The following is a 15,015-nucleotide window of genomic DNA, read 5'->3' on the forward strand; positions in this document are numbered from 1 at the left end:
TGAAGACATTTTAGTGATCAACCACCTTATTTGATAGAATTAAGTACAAAAAATAATCTTCGTTATTGTGAATATAATACGAACTTAATATTTTTTTCAACATCAATTTTTCGGTGATATGTTTTCATATTATTAATGGACTGTATAATTAATTAATGCATTTCCGATTCAAACAACGGTGTAACGTTACAAGCCCGTATCGTTTCTTTATCTTTATTAAATTAAATTTTAATAAATTGTATCCACAATTACAATAATTCAAAGAGTATATTTCTTATTATAATGAATTATAATTGTGAAAATATACGTAAGAAAAATTAAAGAATAATGAAAGGGTCATCGGAGTCACCGAAATGAACTCTCTTTTTCCTGTTCAGAAATACACCTTGAGTAACTTTTGATTCTTGGTAAAATTCCGTTCAATGACACTTCTTTCGAAATATTTTAAAGCTTTTATTTCATCATAAATTTAATCCACAAAATATTTTTATTAAATAGAACCGAACACATTGCAAGAGTCAGAGTTGTGCAAACATGTCAACAATTTATAAGGAAATGTCATTGCGAGTGCATCATTATTCTTACAGATTTGAGAATCTAAATTCTATAACCTCCTTCGAATCAAAAATTTTAATCGAACAAAATAATTGCCAAGTCCTTAATATGAAACCAGTAGATATGCAAATTAGGTAAAGAGAGACATTCTTATTTATATTGCCTTGGAAAAAGAAAGAAAGGTAGCCGTTACCGAGACGTTACCTTTTGAGTTTGTATTACTATATTTACTAGTATGAATTAAAGGAATAACTTCACAACTGTCTTCTTTAGCTCCATAAATTAAAAGTATCAAAGACTCTTTTGGGTTAATGGCCAAAATGTAGTCTGTTGATAAAATGAAAACGTAAGCGTTTCTAAAAGGTCTTTGACATCAAAGATTCGATTGCAAATTCACATGTTGCAACCAATATAAGGAATTAAACATTTTCACACAGTAAAAGGTTCCAATAACATTAAAGTTATTGGAAGTTATAATAATTATTGGCCAATATAAGAATGTATTTCCCAATCCTTTAACCCTCTCCAATAAATTCTATCACACCAAAACCTCAATTTCAGGTATTAAAACTGATGTACCCCAATGTAATTTGCTTCTTCGCGACAGTTAACTCCTGGAGCCAGGTTATCGCGAGGTTGACCGTCTGCGAGACTCGGCCGGTTCAAGGGTTAGCTACGGGCAATCGAATTCGGGTAGACGTTAAAATCTAAAAGCGTGAAGTGTTTAGAATAGCTTATTGGACTGAGAATTAATTGTGAACATTAACTAAAATAATGGAACAATTTAAACCATCTCATAAATAAAATCAAGATTGACGATTACTCTCGTTCATATATTCCACAATTTTGGCAGCCCTTTCGTCACACTTTGAATTGCTTTGAATTTATGACAACGATTATAAGACAAGTTCAAAACAATAGATATTCGAATAAAATAGCCGCGTAACGATTGAGGAATCGAAACAAGTAGAGACAAAAATAAAATAGTTAAAAATGAGTTCTTCAAATTGTCCCATTAAAATAAACTGTTAATTGTGAACGTTCTGAATAGCAAAGACTGAGAATTAATAGTAAACAACACTGTAACAAAACAAACAAACAGTTGCCCGTTCTAATAAAGAGGACCAGCTCTAGATGACCTTTTCTCCCTTCTTTTAAGTGCGGTAGGAATTAAGGCCAATACTTCGTAAGTCACCAAATAGTATCGTTTCCAAATTATGTAAATTCTTTTATCACGAATATGGAATCATAAATTCATCTAACTATTGTTCATATTTTCGAAATCTGGTAATAAGAAATTTAAAAACGTGTAACAAAACCTGATTGTTTTAAATGTACCTTATTTGAAATAAATTATTGTGATCTTTTATTTAAAGAATAATGACGAGCTAAAAATTCTCTTAATAAAACTATCAAGAGGTGAGATGTACTATAAAAAGAGAGAGATAACGACCCCATAATTTATCAAAGAATTGAACAATATAAAATATTATAAATGCCAATTCTTTCTTTGTTACAACTCCGAAGACAGTAATTCTTGATTATAATTAATACTTATTTTTCATTAATTTTTGTAACAACGGTTTGACTTTTTCTTTGTAAACATGTATTTTATTCATTGTTTTTATTATAAAATATAATAATGGATTTTTATACTCGATGGTTTTGTATAACCTTCGAAGCTCACATCTCCTTTTTCTAACAAGAAAAATACAGACCCTGCATGTGCTTCGAGGGACAATAGCAATTTTCATTTGTTTTTTTATTTATACTATAATGTTTGCCTTAACTTGGCTCTGCCGACGAGCTCTCTGAATCCTTGAAAGTAATTTTCATTCTCTCTAGAAGAAAAAAAGGTTTATTATAATCACAGTAATAAGAAAAATTAATTAACTCTATTTACATCAATATTAAATTCTTAGAAAAATTACCACTTGAAATAACAATGGGTGCAGATGCAGTTTGTAAATAAGGTGAACTTCGGTGTTGGGACATCACAAGCTCTTTTGTATTTTTTTCTGGTTTCCTGAGAACAGTATAGACTTTAGGGAAGAAGAAAAACCCAAGTTGAACTAATCCACTTAAGGAAATAGAAAGTGCTAAGGTGATAATCCTAAGGGCATTACTCGTTGATGCCAGATAAAGGGGCACAAAGGCCAACCATAAAATCATTGTTGTATAATTCGTAAAGGCAATGAGTCGAGTTTCATTAAAACCTTCTGGACATTTCCTTGTTTTTATTGCGTAAATTGTGCACAGTACTTAAACAAAAAACAACATTTGTTACTTAACAAACTACTTAAAGTTTCCAGAGTAGTTCGATAGGGTTAAGATCGGGAGATTATGGAGGGTGATCCATGCAAATCAAAGTACCCTTCTCTTCTTGAGCTGTTAGGTATTTTTTGCACAGAAATGAGGTATGTTTCGGGTCATTATCTTGCTGTAAGACAAATTGATTTCCCACTAAACACTTTCTAGAGGGGATGGCATGTTTCACTAAAATTTGGTGATACCCCTTTTTAACTCATTAATGCGCATGATTAAGAGTTAAATATATTTATTTTTATACATCGCTTATTGTAAGCGATATCATTATTTTCCATTGTCTTACCAATCAGAATGAAGGGATAAATCAAACCCACCATGTAGGAACTATCATCTAAGCCTTGGCATATTCTCAGTCTGATTTCTCTTGAAGGAAATACGTCCGTTACAGTTGGTGGCAGTTTTATTAACCAAACACTATTAATAATTACCTCGACAAGTGTAAATATTCCTGTGATAATTAATTGCGATTTTGGACTGGTGTATCTGAAACATTTAAATTCTTTTTAGTATGTCTTATATTAATTTCGAATTAAATCTATAGAAAAATAATTATTGATTGTGATTGTCCTCGTAACGCAGGATTTTGTTTATGAATCTTAAAAAAAATTGTCGTTATAATAATATTTTTTTAAGATATAAAGGGTCACTCATATATAATCACTGAAAAGTTTTACCTTGGTTTATGGTGGGGATTATTAGTAGTTCTATTGAAAATTCGATGAATTCTGTTAGTTTTTGTAACTAGAGCTCCATAACACAAACTGTAACAAATTCCAATGCCGAATCTTGTGAGAGCACAATTTTCTACACTTGGCTTCGCGACAATAACAAAAGTCATCAAAAATGATATCAAAGTTCCAACTAATAGGAGTGAAGAAAGTTCTCTACCAGAAGCTTTTATTATTGGAGTTTCTCTATAAATCCAGAAAATTAGAAAAATAAAAATGTTCAGCAGAATTCCTGAAAATTTTTATTCTTTTAAAATTCATTTCACTGGAAGATATAAAATTTTAACTTTATTACTGTTCTATATAATAAAAAGTTATTTACCGCAACTAGCAACTGCCATTGTGGCAATAGCCCATGGATTCGAGTAATTCACAAAATCCACCGGAATTTCTTCACAAAACATTTTATCACTCGTTGGACGAGTACCTAGTTCACAATCTTCGCATCTGTGATCGTCCAATTTAAATTGATAAAGTCCACAATTTCTACATCTCCAACAACAAATATCCTGTTTTACTCGAAATTTCACTTGATTCGGCAAACAAGGCTGGGCACAAGTTGAATTTGGAAAATATTTTCTTCCACCACGTTCCTGATTTCGATATTTCATTATTTTTCTCTCCAAGTGCAAAATTGGTTTACCGGTATCAGTTTCTGTGCACAAAGATAAAAACATCGTTTATTTACTTTATTATTTTAAACTAACTAACTAAAAAATCTTACGAGTATAGTTTCCAACGATGAGCCATCGATGAGTGCCATTCAAATCTTTCTGGTAATTTAAAATTGAATACCTTGGTGGACCATCGACACTATTCATAAATCGAAAAGTATTTCCAGCCTCATCTAGAATCGACATTTCCAATGAATAAAAAAGAAAACCGATGAGTTCCCTATATTATAATACTTCTGGACAAAATTCTGCTCACAATTTCAATCTTAACGAATTTTAAAGTTTTTTTAAAAGCTTCAGGAAGGTTTGCGCTATAAGCCTTGACTGATATTTTTTGATCATTTGTAAAAATGTACAACTTGTAAATTGTAATATAAAAAAATACCTTTAAATGAAACATTGCTTAAGTATGTTAACAAAGTCTCTCCGTCAATATGCTGAGAACACAGTCCTTTAAAATTCTTTCCACATTCTTTAATATGCAAATCATGCAAGGCATATGCAACTGAATAAACGGCATCCCGCACAAAATGCAAAAATCTTTGCTGTTTATATCCCTTCTGAGGATTAATTTTCAATTCAGAATTTTCACAATCTTGCTCCTTCGCTCTATGTATCGACTGAAAACAATTTTTTTTTTTTATAAATTTTGCAGATTCCCTTTAATATTTAAACAAATTTTTAATGAAATAAAATTAACCCTAGTGGTCAAACTTTCTAAAAATTGCATGGTAATCACACGGGTTGTTTAACATCCTAGAGTTTTAAAAAATTATATATCATTTAAACATTATTGTTCCAAAAATTTGAAAATTGTAGAAGGAATAATAGTGTTTTCAAGAAGTTGAACATTGGCTGCATAAACTTTAGACAATTTTAAGAAACGCGAACTGTTATATAAAGTAAAGGAGAAATACTAAATTAAACGTAGCTGACTTCACGAACCTCAATTTGCATATTATGATATTTTACAGAGAGTTCCGAAAATTTTTGGGTCGCTTGACCATCCAGGGTTAATCTAATATAAGATTAATTAACTATTTTAGAATTAATAATTAAATAATTAATTAAAAATTTGTAAAATATTAATGTATATAATATTAATGTACGCTCACTTCATTAAAAATTTGATTTGTAACGTTAACTTTTTTTCTGCACTTGTGAAAATCCATCCAAAACTCTCGAAACCATGGATTAATATCTTCATGCTGAAGAGTTAAATTTGTGAAATATTCATCAAACCCAAACAATTTTCTATTCAATGGAAGAACAGCGAGAGCGCCTTCTAGAACAATTTGCTGTTGATCCTGACTGTTGTCAGGATTCAAAAATTCTCTATGATTATTATTCGACCAGGCATCACTCCCAATCCAAACATATTTCTCACCAACTCCGAGTCTTTTCGCTGACTCTAAGACTTTCAGAGTCGTTACCTTTTCAGCAAATAGTACTACAACTGAATAAAATAAAGTATAATATAATATATGTATAACAGAGTTTAACAATTTCAATCTTTTTTATAGATTAATCAATTTTTAAAACCGTTTACTTAAGGAGGTTCTCTGGCAAATTCATTTTCTTTGAAATTTTACGTGCACCTTAGATATATAGATTTTTGAATTAATATTAAATTAAAAATTTCTGAATTTCATTGAACATTTACCTCTGACTTCTGTTCTATTAGAAATTATTTGAATTACGCTATCATAATCTTCAGATAAAAATCGTTCTTTGGCAATTTTTTGAGGGGCACTAAAGCATATCGAATATTTACTCGCTAAGGAGACTAATGTTTCGAAACCACGAATTCCATATTCTGTGTCCGAATAAACAACTGAAACATAGGTCCAATCGAATTGTCTGTAACACATAAAGTAATTAAGTTAGTTAAAGTACATATGTAAATCAGTAATTGTTAACATTGCCCTGTCATGTACAACAATGTTAAAAAAATTGTCTTGACACCATTCGTGATTAAACAATGTTGTTCACCATAAACAGTCGTAAAAATCAGAAGAAGTACAGTTAATTATAAATATATATTATTTCAAATTTAAAACCAAGAAACCATAAAAAGTTATTTTTTCAAAATTTAGATATTTGTCTTCTGACGTTGGCCTTGGTTAACCTCATATGACCTTGAACCTAGTTTTGAGGTTATGTTCGTCTTTTGACAAATGAAGTTGGCCTTCGTAGATTTTGAAGGACTTTATATAGGAAAAAGGGCCCCAAGATGGACATGGTTTTGATTTAATGCTCTAGAATCAAAACCCAATAAGATATGTTAAATTGTAATATACTGAATAAAATTTTCAAAATATTGGGTATGTTTTGGCCACAGAAAAAATTTTTTATTTTGAACACACAGAAATTTTTTAAAGTACCTATTTTTTCAAATTGTCAAAATTTTCGACAGTAAAACTATTGAACAGTATTTATAATCGAAAATATACAAAAATTTTAAACGAAATGTTTATCTTGGGGCCCTCTCCTCTTACTAAATGTTATATATATCTTCGTATATCCGCAAAAACTCAACGGTGAAGAAAACCAAATTTTTCATTAGATTAATCTATAATGTATATTTAAATATATCGCTTTAGAAAAATTTCTTTAATTCAAAACATGTAAAAAATAAGATTTTTTTAAAAGCAATTAATGTTTTAAACAATTCAGATAAATTTGATCTTTAATTTAAAAATAAGCGATTGTGCCAAAAGATGATCCACGTTACGTTATGAGGATTATAAAAATGTTCTTACTTCAAAATTTCAAGCATCGCGTGCGCTTGATTCACATCTGATGGAACAGTGCGAAAAAAATGTGGATACTTTTCTTTATTACTTAATGACGGTGATGTAGCCATATAAGAAATTTGCGGAATTGAAAATAGCCTCAATATGGAAGCAATCTAAAACAAAATGTTTTGTTAATTATGCAAAAAAAATTAATAGAAATATAGATAAAATCATTTCGCCGCCGCCAGCCGCCGCTGAGTCAGAAAGTTTTTAAACCCCTTCACCTCAAATTTTAGATCCATTTTTAAGGGCAGTTTTGAGTTACAGGTCAAAATTTGACAATAAAACTCCATCTGACCTGCATGAATATATATGTATAACTTACTTGCAAAGTGACAGAACTGGATGCCGCTGCCAAAACTGCTACAACTTTATCAAAACCTCCATTAAAAAATTTTGGTACACTACCATCAAGGCATTTATATTGTGTCATATGAAACTCATTAAAATGAGCAATGAAACCTAAGAAAAATTGATTATTATTAATTATTTAAAATTTAATACAAGTAGTTCAACCGAGGCCTAAAAGCTTATTCATTACCAAATGTTGAAAGTTCGAGTTGACCGACTTGAGACCTAAATAACAGATACTAGGACTTTAAACATTATAATGAATAATTGTTTAGACCTGGACTATAAGATAAATACTTTAAAACATTTTTATACCTTTGACAAAATATAGCGTTTGTTCCATTGCATAGTTGGAATTGTCGCATGAATCGAAAACAATTGCACCCAATCGAATGCCGGGCAAAATTTTAGGATCCTGATTAATTTGTTCAATCGTATAAAGCATCGCTTCTAAAGGTTGCAAACCATCTTCTGACTGTTAAAAATAATTAATACAAATTTTATGATTGAAATCTAAAAACTAGGGGAATAGGTCCGGTTGTGGGCACCCTTTTGTTTTTGACATACAAACTTATCTTCAGCTCTATCCCCAGTAAAAAAAAAGTATTGGGTCAAAGTTATTAATTTTTTTAATTAAACTTACTTGAATTTTTCCACAATTTTGTCCCATAAATCCTTTTCGGTGAACCGGAAATAATGCTCCAAGGACGATATCCCCAGAAATGTTCACATATATTTTTGCATCCGCTATGGATGTTATTAAAGCAATCAGTAATGGCAATAGCATTTTATTCTGTAAACCAGAAAATATTTCGTGTTTATATTTATGAAAGAATAAAATTAATTAGAATGAAGCAAATAGTTTTTCTTTCATAAATAATTCAGGGTGGCCACTTTTTTTGTTAAAAAGAATTCACGGTCATTTCCCGGTCCATTCCCGGTCATAAATTATTTTTCCCGGTCATAAAATAATAATAACTCTGAAAATAAATTATTCAATGAAAGATTGAAAGAATTTCCTGATTTTTAGACAAAACTTTTGACTTTTTCCCAAACCCTAAAAATATTTTAGTTTACTCTAAAAATAATTTTGAACTTAAATAGATTTTTTGAAATAAATATTTAATTATTATCCATTATTTTTCCATGTAGTAGGTACTCAAATTTCAAAAAAAAATTCAAATTTCAAATCCTTTAAATTTGAATAATTTTTAAGAATTGCTACTGCAACTTATTAAAAATTATTTTCAAAATTTCAATTCAATTATATTCTAGAAATAACTAAAATATTTCTAAAATCCACTTGTTTACAAGACAATTTCATGAAATTTTGAATAATTTGAAAATTTTTCAATTAAATATTACATATTTAAAAACATAACTAATTTGAAAAAATGTGAATAAAAATATTTTTAAAGACTAAATTATTCAGAATTTTTAATTAAAATCTTTTAAAATTCAACTTTTCTAAAACTTCAATTTGAAATTTTTTAAAATTCAATCTATAATAATATTAGTAATATTAATTTAACATTCTAAAAAATCGAAAAATTTGCTTATGAATAATTGTAAAAAAACTAATTGATATTAATGAAAAATACGGTTTTTTAAAATTTATTTTCTAAGAAAAGAAATTTTATTTACTTTTATTTACTTTATTTATTATTCAAAAATTCATTTTTATAAATTTCGTATCACTTTTGTTCTAATTAGTTCAAATTTTTAATAATTCTTATTTGTTTTGTTATAATATTAATTGCAAAAAATTTTTAAATTGATTTATTTTTCATTATTTTATAGGATGTGAAATTTTTTCTCTTTGAAATTTTTTTGACAAATTTAATTAAAATTATATTTTGTTTAATTATTGTTAGAAATAGAAAGAATTTAAAATTAAATTTAATATTTTCTTTCTCTAAGTCTGTTATGTTGGACAACAAAATTCATAATTTTCTTATAAATTCTAGAAATTGAATATTTTTATAGTACTTTTTATAAAATTCTCTGACAAAATATAAATAGATTTTATAGAAGATCATTCAATCTTTTTTAATGAAATATAGTTAATACTTAAGTCTTAAAATAAATATTTCTATTTTTTCTCACAAAGTAATGTGTGTTTTTAAAAAAAAATTCCAAAATCCCGGTCAAGATCAAAATTCACTGTCATTTCCCGGTTTTTCCCTGTCCAAAAAAATTCACTGTCATTTCCCGGTTTTCCCGGTTTCCCGGTCCAGCGGCCACCCTGTAATTTGCGAAGACTATATTTTTTTTATTTTAATTTGGTTTTAAACAGAAAACATTAAAATCTTTCATGTTAAAATAATGTTCCGAAAATGTGTAATTAAATAAATTTAAGATCTTCCAGCTTTTGCTGGAATTATGACAATAATTAACAATAAAAAAATTAATTAATAATTATTTATGACCGAATTAGTTAAAAATATTTGTATTAACATTTTTATTCACATTCTTTAATAAGAATATTTTTGGAGCAATAGCTTTTTTGGGTATATGTAATTATTATAAAATTCAAAAAAAGCAATAAATAAGTTATTAGCGATATTTGATATGTCAACATTGTCAACTTTTTTTTTTAAAGATAAATAAACTTAAATATTTATTTAAAATAAAAAGCAAAACCATATATATTTCTTCTTAATTTTTAAACCACTTGGAAGTATGACTTTTACAAAATTCCACGCTAATACCCACATTGTATTTCTTGGCAGTTTGGCACCAAAGTTCTGACTGAACTGAATAGTGAAAAACTGACGGTGTTAGCAAAGCAGTGCGCCTGCCTGTTCAGAATATGTTCCCTACACGGAAAAACTTTTCTTTTTTTTTTACTTTTGGAAAGGGACCCAAAGAATCTGTTAAAAATGTTACACTTCTATATTATACTAACATTACACGTAACATTGCAGGAATATTACGTGCTACTTATATGGGATATTTATAAATTTGGAAGAAATTTTTTATTTTTATTCAAAATTTAATCAATGAAATATATTTCACCGAAAATTTTAATATGTACTTAAGAGCAAACATAATTATACTTTGAAAGATAATAGAAAAGGAAGGAAATGTGAATATAGATCATGATGATCATTGTAAAAGAATAAATGTAAACATGTTTTCAACATAACTAATAGCACTCAAAGAAATTACTGTAATAAACTAATATTTGTTGGGAAATCCATTATGTGATATTATCCTGTTTATAATAGATCTACTTAAAAAAATTTGAAATAAAACCGCTGAGTGCACGAATACATGAATCCTTCTTACAATAATAAATATAGGAAATTATTTATGGTCATGAAAATAATTTAAAAATTCATAAAGTGGGTATAAACATCTAAAAAATTATGTTGAAAAGTAAAAAAATTTTAGTAGAAATTTCTAAATATAGATTCGAGATAATATTCTGAATTGTCATAATAAAAAGCGGAAGACCACCACTTGACAGTAAATTGCCTGTAGCAATCAATTAATTGTGTAATAACGGTAAAAACAACATTTTCATTTATAGAAATAAATTTTTAATTTAAGAATTAAGAAAAGAGAAAAAGACATACTGTGAAAAATTAAGGGAATAAATAGCAATTGAATTTCAATGTTTAATGAATTTAATTAGAAATTTTAAAAAACTTAGATTTTTGAAAAACTTTAATAATTCAAAATCTTCTAAAATTAGTTAAATTTGTCAAGATATATTCAATTAATTATTAAAAATAATGGATTTATAGAAGAATTTTAGTTAAAAACACTAAAAAAATTGAATTTTGAAGAAGTTACAAATGATTGCAGAAATTCGATTATTTTTAAAAGTAATAAAATTCTTATCACAAAATTCAATTATGTATTCAAAATTTACAAGAAAATCACGTCAAAATCCCAATTATCTTTATAAATAATAAAATTCTTCTTCAAAATTCAATTATATTCAAAAATTTTATTAAAATAATTTTTGTTAAAATTTCAATTACTTTCAAAAATTTTCAATATCTACTATTTTAATAAAATTACCAAAAAGAATACAATTATTTAAAAACAATTTTAATAAAATTGTACGCAAACATTTAATTATTTTCATAAATAATAAAAATTTCTCAGGAATTCAAATATTTACAAATTTTTTATAAATTTCTTGGCGATAATTCAATTATTTTCGAAAATAATAAAACTCATCGCAGAATTTTAAATATTTTTAATACAATTTTAATCAAATTCCTTGAAAAATGAAACTATTCTAAAAAATTTTATTAAAATTCGTCAAAACAATTCAATTATTTAAAAATTTGTTAATTAAATTCTTTATAAGAATTAAATTAAAAAACATTCAATTATTCAATATAAATTATGATTTTTTTATGTAAATAATTGAATTCTCGTAGAATTTTCTAATAGAATTAGAATTATAATATTTATAATAATTTATAATAATTATAATCCATTTTTAAATCAATGTTTATGAGAAAATTCTACTAGAATTCAATTATTTAAATACAAATATAATCATTTATTGAATAATTACATGTTTCTTAAAATTGAATTCTCATAAAGAATTTTATCTATAAATTTTTGAATAACTGAATTCTTTTGACGAAATTTAATAAGATTTTTAAGAATTTTTTAGAGAAATTCGATTAAAATTTTATTAAAAATAATTGAAATTCTGCAATGAGTTTTATTATTTGTGAAAATAATTGAATTCATAAAAAGAATTTTATTATTTACGAAAATAATTGAATTCCTAAAAAGAATTTTATTATTTGTGAAAATAATTGAATTCCTAAAAAGAATTTTATTATTTATGAAAATAATTGAATTCCTAAAAAGAATTTTATTATTTATGAAAATAGTTGAATGATTGCGAAGAAATTTATAAAAAAAAATTTGTAAATAATGAAATTCCTGTGAAATTTTTATTATTTTTTTTTTGAAAATAATTAAAAGTTTGTGTAGAATTTTATTAAACTTTTTTTTTAAATAATTGAATTCTTTAGGAAAATTTTTTAAAATAATTGAATTTTTGCGAAGAATTTTATTATTTTTGAAAATAATTGAATTTTTGCGAAGCATTTTATTACTTTTGAAAATAATTGAATCTCTGCAATCATTTGTAATTTCTCTAAAATTTTCTAAATTCTATCGTAAAATTTATGGATTCTTCTTCAAAATTCAATTATTTCCAGAAATTTTATTAAAATAATGCTTGTTAAAATTTCAATTATTTTCAAAAAATTTTCAATATCTACTATTTTAATAAAATTACCACAAAGAATTCAATTATTTTTAAAAAAATTCTAATATAAACGTTCGCAAGAATTCAATTATTTTTAATACAATTTTTAATCGAATTCCTTGAAAAATGTCACTATTCTAAAAAATTTTATTAAAATTCGTCAAAAGAATTTAATATTATTATAAAACATAAAGATAACGATTACTCCGAGTCAAAGACTCGGAGTAATCGTTATCTTTATGTTTTATAACAAAATATTTTTAAAGTTGATTAATTTATTTAAAAAGGTTTGAATTTGAAATTTTTGAAAATCTTAATTCCTATGGTAAAATAATAATAATCAAATATTTAAAATATTTAAAAAAGCAATTATTGTTTTTGAATAATTTTACAATTAAAGATATTCGTAAATATATTTAACAAAACATTTTTTTTAATAAAATTTTTTCCTTTATTTTCTAAAAATTAAAAAATTTTCAGTTTCATTTTCATTTAATTTTTCTAATTTGCAAATAGAATTTATAAACATTTTTTTCCTTTATTTTAAAAAAAAACTTTGAATTCTATTAAAACAATTGAAATTAAGAAATAGAATTGATGCAAATTATTTCCTTATGAAAATTGAGAATTTTCTAGAAAAATATTAAGAAACGGGAATATCTAATATTTTTCTTCACAAAAGAAAAAAATGAGTTTGTAAACAATATTGTTATTGAGAAATAAAAATTATGGATAAAATGGGTATATTTCCTAATTCTTATTCAAAATTTTTTAACAATTAACAATTTTTTAGTATTGTTTATAAATAAATATTTTCATTTTTAAAATTAATGTATTGAAAATCATCGAATTGTTGCAAAGAATTTTATTATTTAGGAAAATAACTGAATTTTCGCGAAGAATTTCTTTGAATTTTTTTTTAAACTAATGGAATTTTTTTATTAATTTTAATTGAAAATTTTGAAAGCAATTGTAAAAAAGAATTTTATTAAAATTGTACACTGAAAGTAATTGAATTCTTGTGAAGAATTTTACTATTTCTAAAAATAATTGAATATTGTTCCGAAGAATTTATTAAAATTTTAGAAAATAAATTAATTTTATGTAAATATTTGAAAATTTAAATTCTTTCGAGGAATTCCATTAATTAAATTGTTTTGAAAAGAATTAAATTTCTGCAAAGGATTTTACTATTTATAAAAATAATTGAATTATTGCCGAAGAATTTTACTGTTTATAAAAATAATTGAAATGTTTCGAAGAATTTAATGAAATTTTAAGAAATAAGTAAAGTTGTTATAAAGAATTTTATAGAAATATTTAAAAATAATGAAATTTTTTCGAGAAATTCAATTAAAGTTTTTTCGAAAATAATTGAATATTAATTTGCATAATAATTCAGATCAGTCAAACTAATTTTAAATTTCTAAATTGAAAATAAAACCAGATTAGTAAATAATTTAGAATAATGGGTAGGAAAAATAATTACAACCAGAAATATATTCTTTGAACTTGTATTATTAGGGTAGTGTATTTTTTTTAATTACAGCCCTAAATTTTCACATCATAGTGACATTCAAATAGATCCTAGGCAGTTTTTCGTAACGTCATGTTACTGTTTTTTGTTTCATACAAAGATAAACGACTTAAAAACAAGATAATATCGCTGGCTGGGTGGAAAAACATGACAACTCAGATTGGCTTTGAAAAACATAAAACGTCGAATTTGAGTTAAAAAAAAAAACTTGATATTTATCATCATTAGCGTTAAGGAAAATGTTGTCAAAATCGAAAAATTTTCTACTAAATTTCGACAAAATTGTTTCAATTGTACATTATGAAAAAGAAAATTTAGTTTTAATCTGGTTATATTCTTCAACGCGAAGGAAAAGAGCTTATTTATTAACTCAAATTCGACATGTTTTTCAAGGCCAATCCGAGTTGTCATATTTTTTCACCAAGCCAGCGATATGTATAATATATATGTTTAATATATATATACATATGTATATACGTATATATATATTATTTATAATTTCGATTTTCTCATTCATAACAATAATATGATGAAAAACAATCATCAATCGATCATAATGCGAACAATTTATTTTACAGAAAATTTTTCTTCCGATTTATCGAAAAACTAAAGTAATAAATTGACATTTTTCAATGTAAAATAATAAATAATGTACTAAATGTAAATAATGGATATTTACAAGTTTTGTAAATGGCAAAAAGCTATAACAGAGTCAGAGTTCATTTCGTAAATAATTATACCAATGGATTCTGTTTCTTGTTTCAGAAGAAGTAATTTCTTTTATTTAATAAAA

At 25.5% G+C, this 15,015-nt stretch overlaps 1 protein-coding gene across 10 annotated transcripts; it reads right to left on the reverse strand.

Annotated features, from left to right (window-relative positions):
• Nucleotides 1-395: 395 nt before the first annotated feature.
• Nucleotides 396-10,665, reverse strand: LOC122498016 (metabotropic glutamate receptor 8-like). Of its 10 annotated transcripts, none has more exons than XR_006301190.1 (14): nucleotides 10,078-10,664; nucleotides 8,078-8,227; nucleotides 7,750-7,909; nucleotides 7,409-7,545; nucleotides 7,048-7,196; nucleotides 5,949-6,145; nucleotides 5,401-5,741; nucleotides 4,671-4,905; nucleotides 4,336-4,458; nucleotides 3,934-4,266; nucleotides 3,558-3,843; nucleotides 3,167-3,366; nucleotides 2,487-2,581; nucleotides 396-2,396 (listed from the first exon to the last, which is right to left on the reverse strand). XR_006301190.1 is itself a non-coding variant. In XM_043605501.1 (14 exons), coding segments are annotated over exons 1-14 (2,265 nt in total). In that variant the 5' UTR covers nucleotides 10,081-10,665; the 3' UTR covers nucleotides 396-2,395. The 10 variants fall into 10 exon arrangements, 9 of the variants coding, with proteins under 9 accessions (XP_043461436.1, XP_043461434.1, XP_043461432.1 ...); XM_043605501.1 differs by having other exon boundaries at nucleotides 3,312-3,366; nucleotides 10,078-10,665; XM_043605499.1 differs by having other exon boundaries at nucleotides 3,198-3,366.
• Nucleotides 10,666-15,015: the final 4,350 nt, after the last annotated feature.

The sequence above is a fragment of the Leptopilina heterotoma genome, unplaced genomic scaffold (genome assembly GCF_015476425.1).
Source record: "Leptopilina heterotoma isolate Lh14 unplaced genomic scaffold, ASM1547642v1 Lhet_14, whole genome shotgun sequence".
Lineage (NCBI taxonomy): Eukaryota > Metazoa > Arthropoda > Insecta > Hymenoptera > Figitidae > Leptopilina > Leptopilina heterotoma.

Coding starts and splice junctions, on each gene's coding strand:
- LOC122498016 (XM_043605495.1), bottom strand. Junction 7,910..8,077: donor AAAATTGTGGAAAAATTCAA/GTAAGTTTAATT, acceptor TATTTTTAACAG/TCAGAAGATGGTTTGCAACC. Junction 6,146..7,047: donor GCGATGCTTGAAATTTTGAA/GTAAGAACATTT, acceptor TATGTGTTACAG/ACAATTCGATTGGACCTATG.